Source organism: Saccopteryx bilineata, chromosome 1 (assembly GCF_036850765.1).
Source record: "Saccopteryx bilineata isolate mSacBil1 chromosome 1, mSacBil1_pri_phased_curated, whole genome shotgun sequence".
Lineage (NCBI taxonomy): Eukaryota > Metazoa > Chordata > Mammalia > Chiroptera > Emballonuridae > Saccopteryx > Saccopteryx bilineata.
Window position 1 is genome coordinate 276,598,029 of NC_089490.1, and position 27,133 is coordinate 276,625,161.

Genomic DNA, 27,133 nt, shown 5'->3' on the forward strand with positions numbered 1-27,133 from the left:
TTTGTAGATAGTACCCAAAAGATCATTTGCAAACTTTTAGTTCTGCTTTGATCATTCATTCAACAAAATGCTTATTCTCTATTAATAATGAATTTATATATAAATAATAATAACATAGCTCTTTACTATGTAATGAGTAACAGTAATAATGAGAGTGAGAAAAAGAAAAAGAGGGAGAGAAAAAAGGAATTTATAGCTGTAAAGGTAATAATTACCAGTTGCTTTCTGAATCTTCCTGATCTTTCTCTGAATTCTTCCTATGAGTGCTGAAACAGTAACAAACCCATCACATCTTTGAAAACAAACAGACAGATCTCTTCATCCAACCAGCACCTCCATCCAACTCTGAAATGACCTTTCTGCCTTTCATAGCTCAGATTCTACAGAGGTTTTCCACACTGACTAATCTTCCTTATTTTCTTGCCCTCCTCAAATTGCCACTCTCTGGCTTTATTCCCCATGTCACAGAACTTATTCTTGCTGAAGTAACCAACTGTCTTGTTTCAAAATTTATGTTTGACATACTTCTCTACCCTTATCTCAAAGATTGCTCATATTGTATGGCCCTTTGACCTTGCCCTTGCACTTACAGAATTCCCCATCTTCAGTTTCCTGACATCTTGTCCCCTTTGTTTTCTATCTACAGTCTCCTTGCTTGTTTTCTCTTCCTTAAATCTAGTGTTGGCTGTAAAATTGGAGTGTGTACAGGGCTTTCTCCTCGCTCTTTTCTGTTCTCTCCCACTCTCTCCCAGGATGTAATTACCATCCACATTGTGCTAAGTCACAGAACACAACCATAGTAACCATGGTTTTCCACACTCATCTACGTGATGGGTCTAGCTCTTGGGTGGTATCCTGCAGATACCACTGTCAAACTCAACACAACCAAAGCGGAATTCACCATCTTCCCCTACAATCTTGTTTTTATTTGTTCTATTGCCATGAGCATCCCATGAAGGGAGGCTGCACTGTCATTACTTAAAGGGTGACTTTCCTGGACCCATCATTTAATCATTTAGTCACCAACCCCTGCCAAACCCTCTACACACACACACACACACACACACACACACACACGCACGCACTGTTCTCTCAGCCTGGTGGTTTCTTTTATAGAACTTATCATCATCGTAATTGGATGTTTTTGGTGTCTTTGTTTAATTCATAACCCAACTGAACTCTAAGCTTTAGGAAGATGTACCCTCTGCTTCATCCTGGCATGTAGTAAGTGATCCTAAATCTTTTATTAAGTAGACTTTCTTTTAAGAAGATTATTATTCTAGTATTTTTATAATTAATAAAAACAAGACATGGCTTTTATTATTTTGCTGCTTCTACTTTAGAACTTCTTATAATACAAATTCAGGTAACAAGAAGAAACATAGTCATTTAATATCAGGATTATGACAGTGTAAGGAACTGTCAAGATAAATACCACATGAACCAGAGAGAGGGGCCAGCCCCGAGAGAGAAAGGTGATCAGTAAAAATATACTAGAATGACAAAAGTACATCACATGACTTATTTTCTCTTATTTTAAATATAAATTTAACATAAAATTTTTAATGGCAATGTTTAGCAAAATGTTTATATACTCCCTTTCCAGGGAGATGGCATTTTTCTTATGAAAATAGAAATATAAAATGTAAAAAAATTATACTTTTAATAGAAAATAACTACCTTCTTAATGAGTATAAACTTGCAGACCCTGCCCCCCTTTGTTCATTCCACAGTATCCTATATGCTGACATTGTTGGGTTCACCCGGCTGGCCAGTGACTGCTCCCCAGGAGAACTGGTCCACATGCTCAACGAACTTTTTGGAAAGTTTGATCAAATTGCAAAGGTGAGTATTAGTGATTACCTTTCATTCTGAAGATGTATACATTTTGGCTTATGTTTTCTCTGACCCCTTATCAACTTTTTACTTTTTTATAAAAAGCATCCTTTAGGAATGTGGTTTGTAAATTGGTTGGATTTATTTGTCATTTAGCCCTGATAAGTCTCAAACCTAAATCAGGGTTGAGAAATGCCACAGCATACAATGAGCATGTTTTCATCAAGTTTTAAAACTTCTGCTTATATATACTTCAGCACACATGTAATAAAAAATATCTTTTAAGTGATAAGATTTAATTTGCACATCTCTATGCATTGTGCTGTTTTAAGGTCCTTTTTTAGGCATTTTGATGTCCAGGAGTTGGAAACATGGTTTCTTTTCATCCAGTTATAACTATCATGTTGTATCTATTATGATTTCATATCATTAAGAAGCATCCTAGAAAAACCCCTAAAGTAGGCTACATGCCTTCTCCCTTAGCCCTTTATTTACTCTTGTCTCACTTTATCCATTGACCTTTGCATCACTGAAGAAAAAACTAGGTTCAGTATTTGCCATTTATATATATTTTATAGGAAATTTCACAAACAGGAAATAATGGCAAGTGATCTAAAACCATACTAGACCTTATTTATTTATTGGAACTGTTAGGGTTTCTGGTGAGAATATTGATTTAAAATAATTCTTTCTTCTTAGCCTTTTACTTCTTATAAAACATTTCCCGTTAACCTAATTCTTTCATTTGAATTGTGCCCAATAAAAAAATACTTCATTATGCTTATTAAGATGAGCTATTTATATGTAGAAGAGTTGGGCCCAAATTTAGTTACCAAAGGATTCATTTCACTTTTACACAATACAGAACGTTCAAGCCAAGCCTTTTAGGAATAAATCTGGCTTGCAGATGTTTTCAGAGACTCTCCAGTCAAGTTCCCCATGAAGTACCTATGTTGCCTGACGATGACAGCTCCCACTGGGGGTTTCAGAAGTCAGTGAGAGTATAGCTCTGATTCTTTCCTTTAACAAACCGAACGAAGAGGTTGAATTTTCTGAGTGCTCATTTTTTTAGAAAAATCATGGTTGAAATATAATGTGCTGAAAATTTGAATTAGTAAAAGGTCATTTTTGTTGGACTCCCAAGTCACATTATGAAGAAACAGGCCAATCCAGGCAGGTGGCCACAGAGCGCCCATGTTCACATCACATTCTCCCTGTGTGCCAGTCTCACTGTCCAGACTTTCCTTTTTTATAAGGACACCAGTCATATTAAATTAGTGGACCCCCTGCTCCAATATGACTCATATTAACTAATTATATCTGCAATGAACCTATTGCCACATCAGATTGCCTTTACAGGTCCCAGGGGTTAGCTCTTCAACATATGAATTTAGGAAAACCCATCTCGTTTCTATAACAGAAATCCTCATTATAACTTCCTAGTTCTCTCTGATCATAACAAAAGGATGTCCTGGCAATATCAGAGTCCAGCCCAAGATTGTTGGTCACAGAGACAGCATATTTTGGGCATCAGTTCTTGCTTCCTATTTAAATAACATGGAGTTGGGAAATGTCATAAGCAAACAGATAAATCAGTCTATTGAGTGAATACTGTGCAAAGCACATAACTTTAGGCTGAGGAATGTGAAATCACTGTTTACTTACTGTTTTTTTTTTTTATTTTGTAACTACTTTATTGAGGTATAATTGGTATATAAAAAGCTGTATTTATCTACTACATACAACTTAATGAGTCTAGAGGTAAGGTTATACCCATGAAACCATTACCACAATCTATGCCATAACCATCACCTACAAAAGTTTTCTTGTACCATCTTTATTTAATATTACTATTTTGTGATTAAAACACTCAACATGAAGTCTTTTCCAGCACATTTTTCAGTATATAATGCAGTATTGTTAACTGTAAACACTATGCTGTACAGCAGGTCTGTAGGATTTATTCATCTTGTATACCTGAAACTTTGTACCTTTTGACTATTGCCTGACCATTTCCTCCTTCCTCTAGACCTGGCAACCACTATTGTACTCTATGCTCCTATTTTAAATTAATCACATAAGTAGTTTCATGTAGTATTTGAGTTTCCACATAGGACTTATTTTACTTAGCATATACAATTCAACCCCTCATTAAAACAGGTCAGATACCATTTTACCAAGTGGGATTTACCCCTGTAATACAAGAATGGTTCAACATCTGCAAATCAATGTGATATACCTCATTAACCAAATGAAGATAAAAATTACATGATTATCTCAGTAGAGGCAAAAAAGACTTTTGACCAAATTAATCACCCTTTCATGAAAAAAAACCTCTCAAATAGTAAGGTACAGTAGGAATTTTTCTCAACAGAATAAAGTCATATATAAAAAATTATAGCTAATATCATACCCAATGGTGGAAAACCAAAAATTTTCTGTGAGACTGGGAACAAGACAGTTACAACTATGCTCATCAATTCTGTTCAACATAGTGCTGCATAGTATTGGAAGTCCTAGACAAAGCAATTAGATAAGAAAATAAGTAAAAGATATAAAAATCAGGAAGACAGGGCTAAAATGAACTGTTTGCAGGTGACATGATGATATATGTTAAAAACCCTGACAAATCTACAAAATCTATTAGAACAAATAAATAAATCCAGTAAAGTTGCAGGATGCAAAATCAACCTATAAAAATTAATTGCATATCTATAGACTAACAATGAAATATTTTAAATGGAAATCAAGAAAACAACTTTATTTACATTAGAATAAAAAAGAATGAAATATTTATGAACAAACTTACCCAAGTAGGTGAGTGACTTCTACACTGGAAACTATAAAGCATTGATGAGAGAGATCTAAAAAGACACAAATACCTAGAAAAATATCTCGTGTTAATTGGTTGGAAGAAGTAATATTGTTAAAATATCAATGCCACCCACATATTCAATGCAATCCATATAAAAATCTCAATACCATTTTTACAGAAATAGAAAAACAATCTTAACATTCATAAAGAACCACAAAAGACCCCAAATAACCGAAGTAATTTTGAGCAAGAAAAACAGCTGAAGGCAGCTCAAAATATGTCACAAAGCTACAGCAATCAAAACAGGGTGATAATGGTGTAAAAAGACACATATAGACCAATGGAACAAAATAGAAAGCCCAGAAATAAACTTATGCATATACAGTCAACTGACCTTTGATATGGGTCCCAAGAATTTACTGTTATTAATATTGTAGTTTTCTACATTCTACATTCAGATTACTTATTTTGGAAATATGAGAGAGAAACCTCATCAGAAAGTATTTGTTTGATTTTTTTATTAGTTATTGTGATGTTATCAAGAATTACTAGCACGTCATCTACAGTGCTGTATATAAGCATGGAAGTATGCACATGCTCCATCAGACAGGAACGAAATATGCAAAATCTGTAAACTTGCAACATGCTTTAGAACAAAAACATTTCATACTCATTATTTCAAATTTGTTAACGTTTATACATAAGCTTGTATTAGTGTTAAGAAAGAAATGTTCTGTGTTTGGTATGTCCTGGGTTTTGTTTTTGGTTTTGGATGTTTTATTTTAGTGAAGAGTCCATAAGCTAGTTGAAAAGGTTAAAAGTGGATATAAGATTGATGCATATGAATGAAGTCAATTTCCATACTGTAACTACAACCCGGCTAAGAAAAATAATGAGTTATTCTAACTTTTTTGTTAACTGGTTAACCTAATGTCAGAATAATTTTAAATTACTTGACAATAACAAATGAAGCCGCCTTATATGTAACAGAAGCTACATGTCTGCAGATAAGAAACCTTTAAATAAATAAAGGAGACCATGAGCATAGTCAGGAATAATAGATTCTAATTCCAGTGGCATTCTTGTCATCATTTTCTGCCCTAGGAGAGTCTGCTCTGCACAGAATGTTTTATTTCACTATCAATAGTTGGGAATGTTCAGACTAAGGAGAATGATCTTGTCTGCATACTCCTGTGCTAGTGTTAAATAGAAATCATTCCAGAATATTCTCTGTTTTCCCTCTCATCCCCTTTTCCTTATTCTCCTACTTTGGCAAATGGCCATGTGGGTGAGGGTGCTCATTCTTGGTGGGTAGTGAAGGGAAACCCAACTTGTACTAATTTTTCTCCCCACCAATGCCATGCCACGAAACCTGTGTTAGAAGAACTAGTGCTGATGATATTCTGAAATTTAAATGATGACGTAAGTGCTAATGCAATGGGAATTTTGTAATTTTTTTTCTTCCAGGAGAATGAATGTATGAGAATAAAAATTTTAGGAGACTGCTATTACTGTGTGTCTGGACTCCCAATATCTCTGCCTAACCACGCCAAGAATTGTGTGAAAATGGGACTGGATATGTGTGAAGCCATAAAGTAAGTATAATGCTTATATTAAGATGTTCTTTAACAGTTTAATAATTTTCAGTTGCAGTTCTCACTTGCCACTATTCCCATGTATCTGTCTACTGGCATTATATTTAAATACATTAAATATAAATGTGCAGACACCCATTTATTGGCATGTGAGTAACTCAATCTAAAGTAAGACATCTCTATGTGTTTTGTATTATTATTAGCCTTAGATTTTCAGCAAAGCTGAGTTAGAAATCAATGCAAAAGAACAGTTTGGGTTTTTTTCAAAAGTCAATTTTGAAAATTTCAATGTCTTCTCTGATTTTAAGGAAAATGTCTACATTTTTAGGATATCTCATGATTTCTGACAGATACTATGGCTACACACACATTATAAGAAAGAAAGTAGTTTTATCACCAGGTAGCAATTAATATAAAAACATAGCCCAAAATTACTTCATCTAGTCAAAAATTCTCAGATATTAGAACTTAGTTTCTGTTTATATTCATAATGTATATTTTCTGTGTGTTGTATTTGTAATTTCTTTTATTTTTAATTCTAGAGAAGATAAGCTTATGTAAAATAATGTTTTTGTTAGAGTTGACAAGTTATAGGGTAAAAGTATCACGAACAAGTTTAATTTTTATTACCAGCATCATAATGCATTTTTCTTTAGTAATGCCCTTTGTAGAAATTGGAATATTCTTTTAAAATATTTATTTCATTGATTTTAGAGAGAGGAAGAGAGGTAGTGAGAGACAGAGCATCAATCTGTTCCTATATGTGCTCTGACTGGGTATCGAACCAACAACCTTTGTACTTTGGGACAATGCTCTACCAATCGAGCTATCCAGCCAAGGCAGAATATTCCTATAAATAATAAAAGTCCTTCTTTGTTAATTATATGACCAAAAGATTTTAGTTTTTGGAGTATTTTGTTTGCCTATTTTAGTCAAGTGATTTTACCTTGTCCTTTACATATTTTTGGTCTAAGCAAGATAAGAATTAAGTGGTCAGTGTTCTATTTCCTTGTCAAAGTGTGGAGTAGATGGAGCTTTAAGTGACACAGCAAGAAATCAAGCTGTCACTGTGTTCAGCTCCTGTGTTTGTTGGCCATGTGCTCAAATGGACTAAAAGGTGGTGACCAGGGAAGAATAATGAAGCCCCACAGTTTCAGCTGAGTCCAGGAGACCTAAGTGCTCCAGGTCCACTGGCCCGGTAGCAGTTGCCATAGGTCAGTGGGGAGATGCAGGAAAGGGGGGCAAAAGAATAAAGTGAAATCAAACAAATAATCAAGATGGGGTAGGGGCAGTGGGTTAGTCAGTGTGGCCTCGGCAACCCATGCACAATTGTGTGGTGTGGAAAATACTGTGCCCTCCTTGCTTTTTCCCATGAATAAATCATGTGTCCTCTCTGATACCTGAAAAATATTTTGTACTTATTTCAAAAGTAATTAACCATTCCCAACACTATGGGTCTAGAGGTGACTGTAATCGGTGGAACTAATAGGTTTTCTCAAATTTATAACCCACCCCAGGAGGCAACCTCAGCGTTGGTTTCACCATTTCATGAGGTGAAATGGGTTCTGTTGGAGGAAAGCATGTTCTCTTAATTTTTTTAAGTAGATACGGGAATAATTTTTAAAAAGGAGAATTTACTTATGATGTATATCAAAAACATTTGGTTTAAATAGATCACCCTATTAGCGAAGATTGATTTCTGATTTTGAATCAGGTGTTTTCCAGTTCTGTTTACCTTATTCCAACATGTTGAGGAGCTTCTAGGAGAAAGATCCTTGATTCTGATCCATTGGCATGTCACCAATACATCAGTAATATCTTTTTTCTGTTACATTATTTTTTTTGTGGTAAAATATGCATAACATAAATACTGTCCTTTCGAACCATTTTTCAATTCAGTGGTGTTAAGTACATTCCTAATGTGTGCAGTCATCACTACTATCTATTTCCAAAGCTCATTATTGTTCCAAATAGAAACTCCATACCCGTTAAGCAATAACTCCCCATTCCCCTCTCTTCCCAGCCCCTGGTAACCTCTGTTCTACTTTCTGTCTCTATGACTTTGTCTATTCTAGTTATTGTGGAATCATACATTATCATTTTGTCCTTTAGTGTGTGGTTTATTTTACATAGTATGTGGTCAGGGTTCGTGCATTCTGTGGCATGTGTCAGTAATTCATTCCATTTTATGATGGAATAAGTTTTCATTGTATGTATATATAACATCTGATTTATCCATTCATCATAGAGGCATCAGTAATATATTATGTGTCCAGAATCTCAGTAATGTTAGCAGAATTGAGGGAACTTTCTCGAATTCTTGCTTATAACTCAACGTATCTCCAAATCTTACTGGCCATGTGTCCCCATGATCTCCTCATTGATCATGGCCTCCACATTCTTCCTCTTTGTATATCACTCTTTTAGCTGATATACAGCTGACAAAGTGATCATTAATAGTTATTTTGTTACACACCTCCCCTTCAATAAAGAGCAGGGCAAGAAAGGGCATCTCTTCAAATTTCAGGATTCTTTAGTCTTTCTCACATGCAAGGGCAAGCATTTCCTTCCCATTTATTAAACCATAAGATGAGGATGAATAAAAGAATTTTAATTTGTTAAAATGGTGAGAAGAGAGCGTACACTGGGCACTTGGAATCTTGCCAGATTATCTCAGTGTTTTGTTTTTGGGTTTTTTTTTTTTCATAAGAAGCAACACCATGGGTCTGTGAACTTTGGCCATGTTTTTCCTCCATGTTTGACCTCCACACTTACCTAGCGCCTGTCCCATGTTAGCTAAGGCACCAACCACAGAAGCAGTTCAGTTGCAGGTTTGGAATGCTCCCAATGCTTAGAGAAAGGTGTTTTTTTTTTTCCTTCTGTAATGAGGCTATAAAGTGTTCTTAATCTAGGAAGTAATATTCAGGACCCTGATGTTCTAAGTCACTAAGGTTCCTCTTAAACGAGAAAATTAGTCTACCATTGTTGTGAGCTTTAAGTGGTTACTTCAACATTTTTCTATAGCTCACATGGATTGCAGCTACATGCATTAAAATATTTGTTCAGTGAATTCATTTCAACCCTTGGTCAATCCATTTATCTACAAAAGACACACAGGACATAGAGATGATTTTAAAGAGTCAAATCAGCTTGACCAGGCAGTGGTGCAAGCAGATAGAGCATCGGACTGGGATGTGAAGGACCCAGGTCCAAGACCCTGAGGTTGCCAGCTTGAGTGCGGGCTCATCTGGTTTGAGCAAGGCTCACCAGCTTGAGCCCAAGGTCACTGGATCAAGCAAGGGGTCACTTGGTCTGCTGTAGCCCCCTGGTCAAGGCACATATACAGAGCATTCAATGAGCAACTAAGGTGCCGCAGCAAGGGGTTGATGCTTCTCATCTCTTTCCCTTTCTGTCTGCCTGTCCCTATCTGTCCCTCTCTCTGACTATTTGTCTCTGTCACTAAATAAATAAATAAATAAATAAATAAATAAATAAAATAAGAGTCAAATCATTAAGCGGTCAGTTCTGTCAAAATGGCCACTGCAAAGTGCCTCGTCCTTCCCTTTTATCCCTCTTGGCTCTCTGCAGACCATATTTTTGTACTGAAATGCCATGTGGTTGGATCTGTTCTCCTAACAACATGAAGTTTTAAGAACAATTATGGGTTTTACAACAAATTATTCGTCTCCCAAAGTCAGAAACAAAGTAAATCCATCCAAAATGATCTAAGTCAAATAATAAACTTGTATCAAGTGTCTACATTGCCCCGGGCCCTGAACCCACTTATGGGTACACAAGCTACATGGACAAGGTCATTGTGTGCACAGGCTGTCACTCTGAGAGCAGATGTGGACACAAACAGGAGTGCTAACTGCACTCAGGGAGGATGGAGTACCTAGGAGGGGTTCCCACATCACCCTAGAAGGAGAGACCAGAAAGCCTTCCTGGATGAGGGCAAGGGCATGGCTCAGCCACAGATGGAAGGACAGTGCAAACTGGCCATGTGACACCCACACCCTGTCAGGAAAAGGAGCCTCAGAGGTGTGGGGAACAGAGAGAGGAACCAATATGAGTAAAGGCCCAGAGTGAGGACCAGACAGGGCCTGAGCAGCCGTAGCACTCATTGCCGATGGAGGGCAGTGTCGGGCAGGTCTCCTATGTCGTGTAGATGTTCTGACTCATCCTGTGGACAAGAGTGAAGGGTTTGGATGACCTGCCTAGTGCAAGATAGGTGGTTGACTTTGGGGGAAAAAACCATAAGAGGAAGATAAAGAGAAAGGAAGAGAAGGGAAAAGAAGACAAGGGGAGGGAAGGGAATGGCTTTCTATATTCTTTTCTCAAGAGGCCATTTATTTTGACATTGTAGGTCTGTCTCTTTTTATCATTTTTATCATGTTCAAGTGATATCATTTTATCATTTAAACATGACATCTATGCCTGTCATTGTGGGCCATTTAGTTTCATTAAGTGCAGCCCACACCTGGCAACCCTTCCTTCTTGCTGTGATGCAGTCAGTGGTACTGTTTCCCTTCATGGAGCCTCTGGGGTGGTTCTCTCTGAGTGACTAGTGACACCTTTCTGTACACTTCTTTTACAATAACATTTTAATTGATAAATGTATTTAGCTGGCAGAAATATATAAGTATTGCCAAGCATTGTCATTTTCCTTTAAAGGAAGTTCTTCATTTGTTTCTGTTAATGAGTTGGAGACAGGTTTTTTGTTTTTTTGTTTTGTTTTTTTTTAGGGGGGGGGGGACTGACAGGGACAGACAGGCTAGAAGGAAGAGAGATGAGAAGCATCAATTTTTCATCACGGCATCTTAGTTGTTCATGGATTACTTTCTCATATGTGCCTTGATGGGTGGGCTTCAGCAGAGTGAGTGACCCCTTGCTCAAGCCAGCAACCATGGGGTCATGTCTATGATCCCACACTCAAGCCGGAAACCCTGCACTCAAGCTGGTGAGCCCATGCTCACACCAGCAACCTGGGGGTTTCGAACCTAGGTCCTCAGTGTCTCAATCCGATGCTCTATTCACTGTGCCACCACCTGGTCAGGCAGTCCTAAGGTAGTTTTAACAGCTGTTAGAGAGGAGGGGGATGAGGGACTAGTCCAAAGGTGAAGGGATTAAGAAACAACAAAAACAAAAAACACCCTCATAGACACAGACAAAAGTATAATGCTTGCCAGAGGGAAGGGGGATAGGAGAGGGAGAAGAGGGTAAAGGGGTGATGAAAGGGGACCTGACTAGGGCTGGTGAACATAGAATGCAATATACAGGTGATGTATTATAGAATTGTGTATCTGAAACCCTATATAATTTTATTAACCAATGTCACCCAATTAAAAAATAAATAAAAATTAAGACAGTAAAATTATTTTAATTATTTTTAATGACACCTTATGCATCATTACATCTTTTTTAAGATGTATTTTTTTTCTTTTTTGTTAAAGAATGCACACAGTTGAACAGCTTTAATCTCATTTATTTTTCAACTTGCTGTTCAGGCTAGCATCATTATTAAGCTCATAAATAAGCTGTACTTTGTCTACACTGGGACGTCCATTAGGTTAAGCACTAGAATTGAAATGGCATCTGAGACCCCTTTTGACAGTACAAGGCAATGAGCCCTGATTCTGGTATGAAAATTCAGAGTGGGTAGCAGCACATTACAGGTGTTTGATATACCTCTATTGTAAAAGTAAGGCTATATGGCCCTGGCCAGACAGCTTGGTTGGTTAGAGCACTGCTCTGTAGCTCAAAGGTTTCTAGTTCGATCCCTGGTCAGGGCACATACAGGGAGAGATCAATGTTCCTGTCTCTTTCTCTAAAAATCATTAAAAATAAAAAAATAAAAAGAAAGTAGGGCTATAGCCAAAATTCTGCCTAATTGCCGTGGTCTGGCCTGATGTGGCTTTTCCAGCCAGAGCATTGGAGCTTAGGTCTAGTCTGGGAATAACCAGGAAGAAATATCTTTTTCTTGGCTTAGGGCAGTAATTGTCTGCTACAGGAGAATTCATGATAATATTTCCAACAGTCTGAGGAATTCTGAATAATAAAATACCCTGAAAGTTGGCCAAGAGTTAAAGAAAGGAGAGGCTGTTCCGGGATGGTGATGTAAGTTTTCTTTTCTTCAGGAAAGTGAGGGATGCTACTGGAGTTGATATCAACATGCGCGTGGGAGTGCACTCCGGGAACGTCCTCTGTGGTGTGATTGGTCTACAGAAGTGGCAGTATGATGTATGGTCACATGATGTTACCTTGGCCAATCACATGGAAGCTGGAGGGGTCCCAGGGTAAGGCTGGCCACTGGAGTTCTCTCTTTAAGTTGGCTGCATGGTTAGAAATGAGAGGTCAGCAGGTTAATAACTTACTGCTCAGTGTTGGAGGATTTCTGTTATTCATGCCCTACAGTCTCTTACATTAATCAGATAAGCATGACCTGTCAAGTCCTAATTCCACCACCCCTGTAATCAATGGTCAAAGACTAAGGATTTCAGATCCTAATTACAGGTTTTTACTTATTCGCAAATTTATGAATAGAGACATAAGTTGAAGATGTTTTATACTGCAGTGAACACATAGCATTTCTCTGCTGTTGGTGACTTCTGAAACCGGTACTAATAAAATGAGAAAACTGTGGCACCCACCTCGGGTTAGAGCATATTTCAGACGAGAGAATTTCAATGTAAATGCTATAATTTGGAGAACTTTGAGACTAAATGTTGAGAAAGAAAACTCATCCTTTTATACAGATCAGTACACTTTCTAAAATGCGCTATCATGCGTTTCAAAAAATATCCTCATACACAAAAATTCTTTATGATCAAGCTTCATTTGCTGTTATTTCCTACACCCATGAAGCAGATTTCTCTGAGTGCAGACATGCTCCAAATAGGAGTGGCTCTGATCTCTAGAAGCATCTTTCTAAAGCTCTGGTTAATGGATTGTCAACCTTAATCACAGTCCATTTTACCAGGAACATACAGCCTATTCTTTTTTTTTGGGGGGGGGGGGAATTATTTCTGCAATCACAAATAAACAGCAAATCTTCCTTCATAGATATGCTTATATATCTTGATTGTGGTTTTAAAATGGAATTTCAGACGGGTTCACATTTCCTCTGTCACCCTGGAGCACTTGAATGGCGCTTATAAAGTGGAGGAAGGAGACGGTGACATCAGGGATCCATATTTAAAGCAGCACCTGGTGAAAACCTACTTTGTAATCAACCCCAAGGTCGGTATTGTAAAGAGCCTATAATTAGCCTGTGACTGTTGTGATTAAAAAACAGAGGGGCAAATTACTGCCTAAATCATCCTTTTTAGTTGAGAATCAATATAGGTCTTTGTCTCCAAAATTTACTTCAAATGCATATGGCACTTTAATTATGGAACGTGTTTTAAATAATGAATTTAAATTTATTTATTAAAGAAGTGATTGAAATACTTGCTCCCTATGACAAGGTTGTATATGTTAGTCTATGTCTATGTCAGTTCATGATGCTTCTGGGCCCAGCCTGGCAGATGGGAAATTAAGGAGAAATATTTTGCTTGGGCCATCAGATGATAAAAACCTAAGGAGATGAAATAGAATAAGCATATAAGGAAAAGGAAAAGAAGTAATTTCTAAGAGATTAAGAACTATCACATGAACATTTGTGTGAGAACGTGTGTACAGACATGTTTAACATCCATGTAATGAATCCTCTGTTACCTGGAAGAGCAAGCAACCCACCGCAAAGGCTGGGACCAGGTTCTTCCTCTCTTTACACCACATGAGAGCCAGAATGAGGGTCTTAGAGCTCTCATCTGTTTTAGCCTTTCTCAAATTCCGGCCAAGCGAGCATTGTTCCTATTTAAAGATTAAGAATCCAAAACTCTGAGGGGTTATGTAACATATCCTAAATCACACAGCCATTAAATGGTGCAAATATGAGCAAGAAACACCCCAAAACTGTCAAAACCAGCACCACAAAATCAACAGGGTCAAGTGTGTGGATGTCTACTACTGGCAGCCTCCCTCAAACCCCAGGTTTACCTTTGGAGGCAAACTTTAGTTCTCTTGACAGTTGATCCACAGGCAGATGTGTGACAAGCAGGAAAAGCTGTGGGGTGATGGGGGGGGGTGCTATGGGGAAAAGATTTTTAAAAATGAGTACAAAAAACATTGTGTTCAGGCAAAGAACACCAAAGCATGGATAGGCCAGGCTATTTTACATTAGAAAACAGCTCCAATCTCTATTCCCATCACTTTAGGAAGACTCATCCATCAAGAAAAAGTTGAAACATCCCAGCACATCTGTTTAAGAATTTACTTTATAGCCTGACCTGTGGTGGTGCAGTGGATAAAGCATCGATCTGGAAATGCTGAGGTCGCCAGTTCGAAACACTGGGCTTGCCTGATCAAGGCACATATGGGAGTTGATGCTTCCTGCTCCTCTCCCCTTCTCTTTCTCTCTCCTTTCTAAAATGAATAAATAAAAATGTATTTTAAAAAAAGTGTTACTTTATAAAAATGCTCATTTAAGTGGCTATGTTTTTTCTGTGTATAAATTACAGGTAACTTTATTTGTCCAGAAAAATATCAGCCCAAACAGCTTATAACACTGCACACCAGTAGCACTGCAGAGAGGGGGCAGAAGCCATGGAGGTGAAGAGGTTGATGTTAAAGGAATACACTTAGTCAAGGAAAACTTCTTGAAGGGGCCGAGCAGGAAGGAGAAGGTATGGACCTTTGGCACTCCAGGTATAATGCTCTGTTCTTCACCCCAAGGGAGAACGACGGAGTCCTCAACACCTGTTCAGACCTCGCCACACCCTCGATGGAGCCAAGATGAGAGCTTCCGTGCGCATGACTCGGTACCTGGAGTCTTGGGGGGCAGCCAAGCCCTTTGCACACCTGCACCACAGAGACAGCATGACCACGGAGAACGGCAAGATCAGCACCACAGTATGTTCCTCCCCTGTTCTAAAGCATCTTGGCACTAAAGGAAGTCTTATTCCCCAAACCAAAAGGCATCACCGGCCAAAATAACTTTTGTCTGTCATAAAGCGAGTTTACCGTTTCTGACCTCTCGGAGAGGCCCCTTACAGACAGCTGTCATGGTGTGGATGAGTGACAATTCCGCATTGTTAGGGGTGTTAACCTGGAGTGATTTTGCATAATAACTTTATAACCTAAGGCTGTGTTATTTACAGCTGACAGTAGCAACTGAATACAATTGAAGTTTATTTTTAAGTCCAGGTTTGTTCTTTGTGTTTTGTGTTTATATGATTAAATGGAAAGCCTGAGCATTGGAATGAAAGAACTAGTGAAGGCAGGATGTCCCTGAGTTTGAGTAGCATCATGAAGACTGTCTCTTCACTGCCCGATGTTCAGGCTGTGTCAACAGCAATGTACAGCCCACTGTTGTAGTTCCTTGTTTATATCACTCTAGCTTCCACCAGAGTCAAGTCCCAGAGCTCCTTACAACAGGGACATTTTCAATAAAGTGGCTGCAGGTAGAAAATAGAAAGACCCGAAAGGAGGAGAAGAAAATACATATAATTAAATGCTTAGAATAATCTCAATGTGATTGTTAGATTTTAAAACAATCTCTGAGTAAAATGAACTGTATCAGTGATGGAGTTAAGGTAAAAAAAGAAAACGGACTGTTACATAATTGTCAGTGTCTGCTGATAAGAAACGTACCAAGTTGTCACAGGTAAAAGTGAGCATGTCCACTCTTCCTGTGCCCCACACCTCCCAGCATGTCACAGTGACACACCCAAGCCCAACAGATGGGGCTGGCATTCTTGTTTGACCTCTTTTTATTTCTCCTTTTAACTTCCCTTGTTCTTTTTTCAACTAAAAAATAAATATGGCTTGACAGAAGACCATAATCCATCAGACTATCAACAAGGGAGACCACCAGGACAAGCCCTACAGGAGTTTGCATTCTATTGGGAAGAAAGAGAACCTAAGTATGGAACAAAGAACCTTGATTATTTTAGGTGCTGCTGAAGGCCAGGATGAAGAGAAAATGGAGTCGTGTTTATGGGAGTGAATGGTGTGATTACTCTGGTTAGGAGAGGTGGGGAAGTCTCCAAGAAAGAGAGGAGGGAATTGGGAAAGAAGGTGGGAGAAAACCAAATGCAGTGGTTCTAACACAGAAATGAATGTGGTGTCTTTGGGGGTCAGAGATGACGCTGGTGTGGCTGTAGTGCCATCAACAGTAAGCAAACGAAAGTCAGCAGGCTGAGCTGCACTAAGGTAATTGTGTTTAATTTACTCTAAGTGTCACCAGAGGATCTTCCGCAAGGGAAGGGCATCATGGTATATTGTGCTTTGCAATAACAGAGCAAGATTTCAAGGGTCCAAGTGAGAATGGTACCCACTTATGCTAAGATTTTAGTTGTGGAAACAATGAGAAGCAAATTCAGGGTCTAATTTTAATATAGGCTAGTAAGACTCCTGATGGAGTGGATAGGTGTGAAAATGAGGGTCAAGGATGAATTTGCACTTATTTTAGTGGCACAGCAGGAAGAATGATGATGCCTTTAGCTGGGATGACAAATACTAGGGGGAAATCAGACAATTTAAGATGGAAAAATCAAGACTTTGCTAATGGACATCTTCAAATCAATATGCCTTTTAGACATCTAAGTGCAGCTAAGAAGTTGGCAGCTGGATGTGTAAGTCTAGAATTCAGGAAAGAGGCCCACACTGGAGATATGAGTGTGAGAGGGGTCAGGTTTTAGATGATATTTGAAACCATAAAGCTGGATAAAATTATCAAGAAGAGAAAAGATCAAAGAAGGAGGGCCTGGGGCATCTGGGACCTTTTAGCATTTAGAACTGTCAGAAGAAAAGCATCCTAGGATGGCTAGTATTTAGTTGTCAATGAAAGTCAATGCTTTTATCACTCTTATGAAAGATAATAATAGTTTGAATAATTTGCCTCAGTGCTATATTTATTATTAATGCTAATGGCTAATAACCATATTTCTCATTGAGATTTTTTGATCACCAGCAGTTGTTTGGTTGATTGGTAGGTAGATAGGTGGGTAGGTTGGTTGGTTGGTTGTTTGGTTGGTTTTGAAGAAATAAAAATCATGTGTAACTAGAATCATGTGTAACTAAAATCATGTGTAACTATTAGAACATGACTTTTTGTGCTGTTTCTTTTGTGTACCTGTGAAAAAGTTACTTTCCAGGTGTGTTATTGATGTTGTTGTGGTTATTTCTCATCAGTCCTTATTGTCAGAGGAGTTAACAGTGCCTATCTCCCTTATTATCTCAGCATGGTATCCCCAGAAAGATTTTATCCTGACTTAAATCAGTTATGTTAGTAAAGATGCCTCCTTCAAAGGAAGTGTTTTGAGCTTCAGAAAGCTGTTTATGAAGTCAGAGGACCTCTGGAACAACCTCAGTTTCCTTACCTGGTTGATCTCACCAATCACAGATACAGAACCTGGGGAGATCCTTTGCAGCAAGACATCTTAAGAAAATTCCGAGGCTTGGTTTAACACAGGAAGTCCATATGACTGTTACTTAGCTGTGCCCCTCACTCACTTTCCCAAAGATCCCACTGACATTCTTATTAATATCTACATTATTGATACATTCCAAGGTTGAACAGTGGTCATTGCTAGAAGTTACTCCTTTATTCAGTCCTTACGCAGAGCTCCATTGACTCTCGATTCAACATTGATAGAACTGCTAAATAATGAGTTATTTTCCTTTATGCAATAAAACTTGGAGTTCAGTTATTTTTTTCAAAAACTTTACCTATACCTAGATAAATGTATTTCTTTAGTACATTTCTTAACCTAACCTTGGACATAAAGCAGCAAAGTTTCCTTAGAACCATTTTGTTCCAACTTTTATTTTAATTTTCACTATAACTGTATAAAAGTGAATCTTGTGTTTTTTTTAAGTCTCCTATTGAACACTTGGCAGTAAGTGCCCCACAAATAAACCCTAACTGGTGTCTTCCTCTCTTGTGTTTTCAGGAACTACCAGCACTCATGTATTCATGTGTTTATTTCTTCTTTTTGATCAATGATTCATGATTTCACTTTTTTTCTTTCTTTCTTTCTTTCTTTCTTTCTTTCTTTCTTTCTTTCTTTCTTTCTTTCTTTCTTTCTTTCTTTCTTTCTTTCTTTCTTTTTTCTTTACTTCAGATCATGCCTGAGGAGAAATCTTTATTTTTCAATTACGGTTTACATTCAATATGTTCTGTATCAGTTTCAGGTATACAGCATAGTGGTTAGACAGTCATATATACATTACAAAGTCTTCCCCTAATACACATTATTCACCAATGGTACCATTTCTTAACAACCCAGTTTAATGGTGTAAGGATTGACTATAGATCTTGTGGTTCTGTTTGTGGTTTAAAGCACTTTTAAAATATTTGTCTGATGTTAACTACATTTTCACATGATTGGAAGCTGTCTACAGTAACTCTAATAATTCTCTGTAGGGCAGAGTTTGAAATCGTATCTTCAGATATCAGGATGTAAATTTTAAAAATCCAGACAACCATTCTGATACTTCCAACTTCCAGAGTTTATAGATGAAATCAACATCCTAAATATAAACTGAGTTTTTAATCTTGTTTTATATTTATAATTATGTAAGCTGTTTTTCTGCACATAAGTAATTATGTTACCTAAATGATACTTTCCGTGATAAAAAAAAATATGTTTTACATAATTTTCATTTCAAAACTATTTTTAAAAAATGTTTTTGGCAGCTAATAACCTTTTCTTTTTTTAATAGGATGTACCAATGGGTCAGCATAATTTTCAAAATCGCACATTAAGGTATGGTATACATTCCAGTTTCTAATTTTTAAAGGTTTATTTTTATTTATTTCTGAAAGTAATTATCATCAATTATAAGTAATTTTGAAGTCTACTTCTAAAAGAGCAGCAACTTGTGAAAAGCCCTATTAAAATGCTCTCAAGCTTCTAAGAATAGGATTGTTAGTGCTATGTTATTAGAATTAAGAGAGAGAGAGAAAAACACCACCTGGTAATCACTGTAGAACCTGAAATTGTTTTCCTGAAATGACTCTTCTTCATATTAATATGTAGTAAAAAATTGAATTGTTAAAAAATGAGTATGTTCCTTAAAATTAAATTTTTTGTGTGTCAAATCTTAGAAATAAAATCAAGATAAATCCAGCCTTTCTATAGTGTGAAGGGCTGCCTAGCCTCTCAAAAAAGAATAAAACCTCCCATAATGTCGCCAGGCCCCTGTCGCCACCCACAATAGAATCACAGGCAATAATGCCTTTTCTTTCCATGTTTTTCTAGCTTTTGGGGTCAGAGCTGAACTTTAGTATTGGCTTAGGAATTAAGTATTTCTTATAAAGTAATTAGGATAATTAATGGAAGGCTCAAAACTCAAGTCAGCCTTTCCTTCCAGACAGAGAGGTGAGTTTATCCTTGTAGAAAATACATCGTATCCAAGTAAACAGTACACATAATTAAGGTAGATCGTTACCTGCAAAACAGGGCAAAGGATGCACATCACTACAGAATCCCCCTGGATGACTGTGGTAATGAGCTCTAATTTACATCTTGTGTGAAATTTGCCATTTTAACAGTGAGATACAACACTTACAGCCTTCTGTTATAAGGATAATTGGGTTCTTGGGTTTTTGAGGCACTATGTTTGAAGTAAAAAACTATATTGAAGAGAACTCCAGTTAATTTTAAGAACATATGGACCCCTTAACATACCTTTAGAAGGTGTGACTCTTCCGGCCAATTAGAAGCTAGTATGTCTGCGAGTAACTGTATACACAAATTGTCTGAAGATCCTTTCACTTTATTCTTGATATCTCTTCTGTTATCTGTCTGCCCCTCCCTGAAATTGAGCTTCAAGAGTCTGTTTTCTGTCATCTATTGAAGGGCTTTTTGGTTATTTCCATGTCTTGGCCACTGTGAACAATGCTGCAAAGAACATGGGGCTGCATGTGTCTTTATATACCAATGTTTTTGAGTTTTGAGGGTATATATATATATATATATATTTTTTTTTTTTTGCATTTTTCTGAAGCTGGAAACAGGGAGAGACAGTCAGACAGACTCCCGCATGCGCCCGACCGGGATCCACCCGGCACGCCCACCAGGGGCGACGCTCTGTCCACCAGGGGGCGATGCTCTGCCCATCCTGGGCGTCGCCATGTTGCGACCCTCCTGGGTGTCGCCATGTTGTGACCAGAGCCACTCCAGCGCCTGGGGCAGAGGCCACAGAGCCATCCCCAGTGCCCGGGCCATCTTTGCTCTAATGGAGCCTTGGCTGCGGGAGGGGAAGAGAGAGACAGAGAGGAAGGCGCGGCGGAGGGGTGGAGAAGCAAATGGGCGCTTCTCCTATGTGCCCTGGCCGGGAATCGAACCCGGGTCCTCCGCACGCTAGGCCGACGCTCTACCGCTGAGCAAACCGGCCAGGGCCTTGAGGGTATATCTTTATTATATGCTGCTTAAGTGTCTGTTTGTTGCTGATAGCTTATTGGTTGCTTGCGTAGCTGTACTAGCCAATGGGGTGAAGTTGCCACAGCTGAACGCAAATTGAGCGGGTCAGGGGGAAGGTGAACATTTGTTTGCATTGGCAATCATCTGCTTTTGAAACAATTTAAGGCTGAACGCAATTGAGCATGTCAGGGGGAAGGTGAACATTTGTTTGCATCGGCAATCATCTGTTTTACATAAAAACTACGTCTTAATGTAATTTCTTTTAAGAATGCCTCCTAGAAAATACAGCACTGAAGAGGAGAGAAAAGGAGCTAAAGCTGCACAAAAACAGCTTTCTCGACAAAAAGAAACCACTGAGCAGATAAAGACAAGGCTTGCTTCACTCACAGAGCAAATGCGTCTTTCTCAGCAAAATGAGACTGATGAGCATAGAGAAACAAGGCTTGCCTCAGATGCAAGACAAAAAAGCCTGTCTCGACAAAATGAGTCCCTTGAACAAAGGCAGGAGAGAAATGCAAAAAAATGACAGAGTAATGCTGACCGAAACACAAAAAGGATTAAAACAGTTTCAAATGGAGAAACTTTTATTTTTGAGCATTCCTCTGGTGACATGAATATTAAATGTGAACACTGTCAGTCCTTAAACTTCAAGTTAGAAACTAATTGATTTGACCATGGCAAGAAAGGATTTTCTTTATTTATTGAGCTAGCGGTGGCTCTTAAGAAATGTACCGCCAGTGGTTTCCTTCATTGCACTCTACTTTAAGCAATTAAGCAAGTAGAAGGGGGAAACCCCATGGGGCACTAAGCAAAGGGACATCCTTGCCGCTTGCCCTGGGTAATTCAGTTTGAATTAGCAGACACCTTTGCACAAATCATTTTAATTACAATTTATAATATCTAGAACAGCGGTCATTTTGTATGACTGCCAGGCTTTCTAGTATATATATAAAAGAGTCTGTTTTCTGAAATGTCAGCAGGAAATGTCTAGTAGAGCACCAATATTATGTGGGCAGTGTCTGCTTAGACGAGTGCTGTCTCATAAGTTATCATTTGTATCTGCATGAGGCATATGGAAAATCTGATTTTATCCTTCATACTCCTTCAAGGTGTACACTGTGGCCATTATCCTTTTAGAAGGAAAGAGACTGAGGTGCAAGGGGTGAGGAAAATGTCCAGTCATTCAGAGGCCAGGAATTGAGTCCTGATTCTGTGGTGCAAAAGCCTGCATCCCTAACTGCTCTGCTGTCCTGCCTGCCTTCCTCAGAGCCTCCTCCAATCTTTTCCACTTTCCTCAGTGATGGGTGATTTATGGTGGCCCCAAGGCCTCATGGAGAGGACTTGACTTTCAAATCTTCCTCACTTGGTCTTCGCTCATACATCCTGGTTTTGTCACATGGCCTATGTCATAAAACCTATCTGAACTACCAGCCTGGCCATGATTCCACATCACGGGCTATTCAAGCATCATCTGAGCTAACGCACAACCCTCTCATGTCTCCTTAGATATAAAAGCCAGGTGTGAGGGTAGGATGGGTTAGGGAAGGAGTTTGGGCAAAACAATAGAGAAAAATTGGAAAGAAAGAGGGGTTGAGGCCAGTGAGCCATGAGAAGGCCAGTGATGCAGCCCAGAGACAGAACAAGGATGGAAAGGTCAGAAATGCTGAAAGTCTGTGGAAAAAGACCTTGGTTGGCAAGCTAAGAACTTTTGTGTAGATAATCAGACCCAAGGGTAGCTATCATTCCTATTGCAGAAGTCACAAAATTGCAGAGACAAGAAAACTGTCTATTGGTTAGTAATTATTGTCTGAATAATTAATGAATACAAAGATGCAAAATCTTATGTGTTTATTGGCTAATTCATGTGCCATGTTTATTGCATTGACTGCTGTGCAGGCACTGTCCAAGCTGATCCCCAAAAAAGATTCACAAGGGCAATGCTGTTGTTAGCCCCAAGCATAACATTGAAGGACTTTGTTTTTCTGTGAACTCAAGTTATGTACAACTGTTCCTTCTTAGACCTGGAGAGACTTTGAAGAAAAGAAAGCTACCATATTGAAGTCAAGAAACTTAAGTCTAGTCTAGAGATGATTAAAAACAAAATGAAGGGTCTAAAATGAAGCTTACTCCTCACCTATAAATGAGAATAAGTCCAACTAGATGATTGTTAAAGTTTCTGTTTTTGTTATTGTTGTTTGTTTTTTTAAAAAGAATAAAAAATAATTTGCCTTCTTTATACACCATGGAATTTGGCATGTTATCACCTCTTAATTCATTTGGCTCTGGATCTGGATCACTTAATATCATTCTGTTTTTGAAACAAGATTGCCATTGGCCTGTTCAAAGAAGACAGGATTTAGAGGCACAAATCCACAGGTGCTGATGGAATTGCAATGGCCATCATATCGTTAATGATGATTTTATGAGATTAATCACAGATAACTGTGACATTGCATATGTAATACTCTTCTTCTCTACAGATATAGAGGCAGTTCTGAACTCAAAAAATGTGATTTTTTATTCCAGAATAGAAGGTCTATTCAGTCAGGAATTTAACCAACCAGAACACAGAGAAGCCAAGTGCTCACTGCACATTGGACTAGGTGACCTGTGACCCCTAGACACAGGCACAGAGGCTGGTTCAGGCCAGTTTGGAGAGGACCAGCCTTAGCTTTTACTCTTTGCAGGTGTTTAACTTTTAAAAATAGTTGTTAGTTTGGCTTTCTCCTTTACACTATTCTCATGCTAATTGTCATATTAACCTTGTGGAACTCATTATTTTGGTATAATTTATTTGCAAATCATATTATGGCTGGAAGATTATTTGCTTCTAAGACCAAGTGAGTGGTCTGCAAACATAAGTGGGGTTTTCTGTGAATAGTGCTTTCAAACACTGAGGAATATTTAAATACTTACAATTAAGCTTTGATATGCCTAAAAAAAGACGGTAGTTCTTCAAATTCTTGAAAATAGACCAATGAAAACATGAACTAGGAATAACTATTTTGTCAACCAAACCAAATTTTTGCAGTGGAATTTCCAAAGCCAGTGTTCTGTCATAAAATAAAGTTTATAAAGGCAACCAGTCAAGGGCTAATGTGTCTCTCAGGACAAAAAGTTCTTTTATCTCAAACACCAAGTACATATCCTTCAGGATTGCTTTTGATTAACTAGAAAAAACTTGCTCTAAGTGAATGGTAAGGCCATATTTTACTGCACCAAAAACTCTAGTGAGTTCTCTCAATCCACAGAATGACTCCTGTTAATAAAGAAAAGGCTATTCATAAACTTGTTTATTTTGTTTTGGCATCATAGAAAAATGGGCTTAATATTTAGTTTAGTGATATGATTCTTCCCCATTATATTTCCTTTTTCATGTAGAACCAAATCTCAAAAGAAAAGATTTGAAGAAGAATTGAATGAAAGGATGATTCAAGCAATTGATGGAATTAATGCACAAAAGTAAGTACTTCTTAATCTTAAATTATTATTCATCTCTTATTCTGAACCTTACAGTTTGAAAAGATGCTATTTCTTGCCTAATAAGTACTTTCCAAGTAAATTGCTAATAAACAGTATGAGACTGTAAACATAGAAAAATCATAGCAAAATGTGTTCAGGAGGTAATATTAAAGATCAATAAGAATTCCATATGTGAAAATCTTTAAATTGTATGATGTAACATCCATTCCGAATGCATTTATTCCCATGCAGAACCAGAGAATGTGAGGATACCTATGTTCTAAATTGTAGAAAAGTCCAGCTAGTAGTATTCATGGCCTAGAGCAGGGGTCGGGAACCTATGGCTCATGAGCCAGATGTAGCTCTTCTGATGGCTGCATCTGGCTTGCAGACAAATCTTTAATTAAAAAAATAATAACATTAAAAATATAAAACATTCTCATGTATTACAATCCATTTATTTCCTACCACTCATGTTCATGGCTGCGGGTAGCTGGAGCCAATCACAGCTGTCCTCCGTGACAACACCAAATTTTTATTGGATAGTGCCTAACGTAAACAGGTCGTTGTATGGCTCTCATGGAATTCATTTTAAAATATGTGGCGTTCATGGCTCTCTCAGCCAAAAGGGTTCCCGACCCCTGGCCTAGAGAAAATTATTACAGTCATCAACCTTTGAAACCACATTAGGCACATGTGCATTTCAATAAATGTTTGTTGAATTAAATTGTAGTGTAAATACCAGTAGGTCCAAATAAAAAGTCAAGCCTCCATGGAAAAGATGACTCTTAAAAATGTAAATAATTTTCACTTAGAACCTTGTTTTCAAAATTAAGTTACCTGTCTTTGCACAATGTGTTCCTCTTCTAGATTGTTCATTTTAAGTATTGGCTTTAGAATATTTATAGGGTTTATGAGGGAAATACATGAGTGTATATATGTGTCCCTGTGGGGTGTGTGTGTATGTGTATATAATTGCATATATTCATAATAAAGTATCTTGGTTGAGCTACAGTTGCAATTCAGATGTACTGGCATATTGAGTTAATACCTACCCAGAATCCCTTTATGTGCTCTAACGGCAACATGTGGTTTGAATTAAGTCACTTCTCCAAGCATCCGTTAAGTGTTCCCGGTTTACAAAACTCAATGGTAGGTGCTAAGGACACAAGGCAAGGGAAACCTTGAGCACTTCCTGTCTACCTGTGCAACGCAGATAATTAGGTAACTAAAGCTTCGGCTGGAAATATGGGACCCTGAAACTTAATAAAGAGCTGGTTTTATTTCACATTATAAGTTTCACTCATTTTATTTCCAAGCTTCTATTATCCAGGAGCATATTTAAATTATATTTTTCTTTCTTACTAAAGAAAACAGTAAGTTTAATAAGTTACCTGCATACACGATTCATGGTTTGAGAAGTACACAGTTCTGAAAATGAATATAGTTAAATTTTACTTTCTGTCTTTTTTCTTATATTAACCAACCTTTGCTTCCTCCAGCTATCTCATAAAACAGAACAATTACATATTTCTGCAGCTAGAGCAATAATAAGAAATACCAAAAATGTTTATCTCCCTGAACCTAAAGACTATATCCTTAAATCAAAAAGTATTGCTATAGCCTGACCAGGCAGTGGGGCAGTAGATAGAGCGTCGGACTGGGATGTGGAGGACCCAGGTTCGAGACCCCAAGGTCGCCAGCTTGAGTGTGGGCTCATCTGGTTTGAGCAAGGCTCACCAGCTTGAGCCCAAGGTCGCTGGCTCCAGCAAAGGGTCACTCAGTCTGCTGTAGCCCCCCATTAAGGCACATATGAGAAAGCAATCAATGAACAACTAAGGTGCCACAACAAAGAACTGATGTTTCTCATCTCTCTCCCTTCCTGTCTGTCTGTCCCTATCTTTCCCTTTCTCTGACTCTGTCTCTGTCACACACACACACACACACACACACACACACACACACAAATATATATATATATATGGCTATAGTTCTCACTTTTAATGGTAATTATTCTAGAGTACATAGCTGATTTTGTGCCTCAGTTTAAAGTGCACTCTTTGTGGGTGAGTCTGTGGAACATTCACGCTCATCATGGTCGGTGTGTTGTGAGAGTCCTTCCAACTCTCCAGGGGTTCCAGGCACAGGGCTATCCAGGAAGACCCAGAGATGTCACTCCTCAGACATACTGGTCTATTAGCCGGGTGCACAATGTCCTTCATCCTAATATAAAACATTGTATACAGGTAGGGGCACTAATCTGAAATCGTAAGTGGGTGATTACTGGGTAAAGTGTAACACTTCCCCTGGCCTTTCCTTCTGGGTCCTAAGAGGCCTTCACCTTTTACTTCCCAAATAGATAGCAAAGAATCCAAATCCACAGACAAATTATTAATGGATTGGAAAGTACTATATTAATAAAATCATGTGAATTGTTATTTGAACAGATATAACATTTTTTTGAAATTTTATGTAAAATAGAATTTTATCTCTAATGTCTTTTTTGTGTGTGTGGGACAGAGACGGAGAGAAAGCCAGATAGAGACAGACAGGAAGGGAGAGAGATGAGAAGCATCAGTTCTTTGTTGCAGCACCTTAGTTGTTCATTGATTGCTTTCTCATATGTGCCTTGACCAAAGGGAGGGGGGGGCTACAACAGACAGAGTGACCCCTTGCTCAAGCCAGCAACCTTGGGCTCAAGCTGGTGAGCCTTGCTCAAATCAGATGAGCCCACACTCAAACTGGCTACTTCGTGATTTTGAACCTGGGTCCTCCGCGTCCCAGTCCAATGCTCTATCCACTATGCCACCGTCTGGTCAGGCTCTAATGTCTTAATATATATACTTTCTCCCTATATAGAGGTAGGTTAAGCATAAGGTTATATATACTTGTAGAAATATACATATATACATGCATATACATTTTGATTCTGGTTATAATTTTTAATTATGAAA

General features: G+C 38.1%; 1 protein-coding gene across 2 annotated transcripts in view; it reads left to right on the forward strand.

Moving 5' to 3' along the window:
• Positions 1 to 27,133, forward strand: part of ADCY2 (adenylate cyclase 2) — a 420,264-nt gene that overhangs the window by 302,064 nt on the left and 91,067 nt on the right. For both annotated transcript variants that reach the window (XM_066243472.1, XM_066243482.1), the window contains exons 6-12: positions 1,734 to 1,845; positions 6,119 to 6,246; positions 12,384 to 12,542; positions 13,353 to 13,485; positions 15,022 to 15,198; positions 19,015 to 19,058; positions 24,099 to 24,179. In XM_066243472.1, the coding sequence (XP_066099569.1) occupies positions 1,734 to 1,845; positions 6,119 to 6,246; positions 12,384 to 12,542; positions 13,353 to 13,485; positions 15,022 to 15,198; positions 19,015 to 19,058; positions 24,099 to 24,179 (834 nt within the window). The remainder of the gene's footprint in view (positions 1 to 1,733; positions 1,846 to 6,118; positions 6,247 to 12,383; positions 12,543 to 13,352; positions 13,486 to 15,021; positions 15,199 to 19,014; positions 19,059 to 24,098; positions 24,180 to 27,133) is intronic.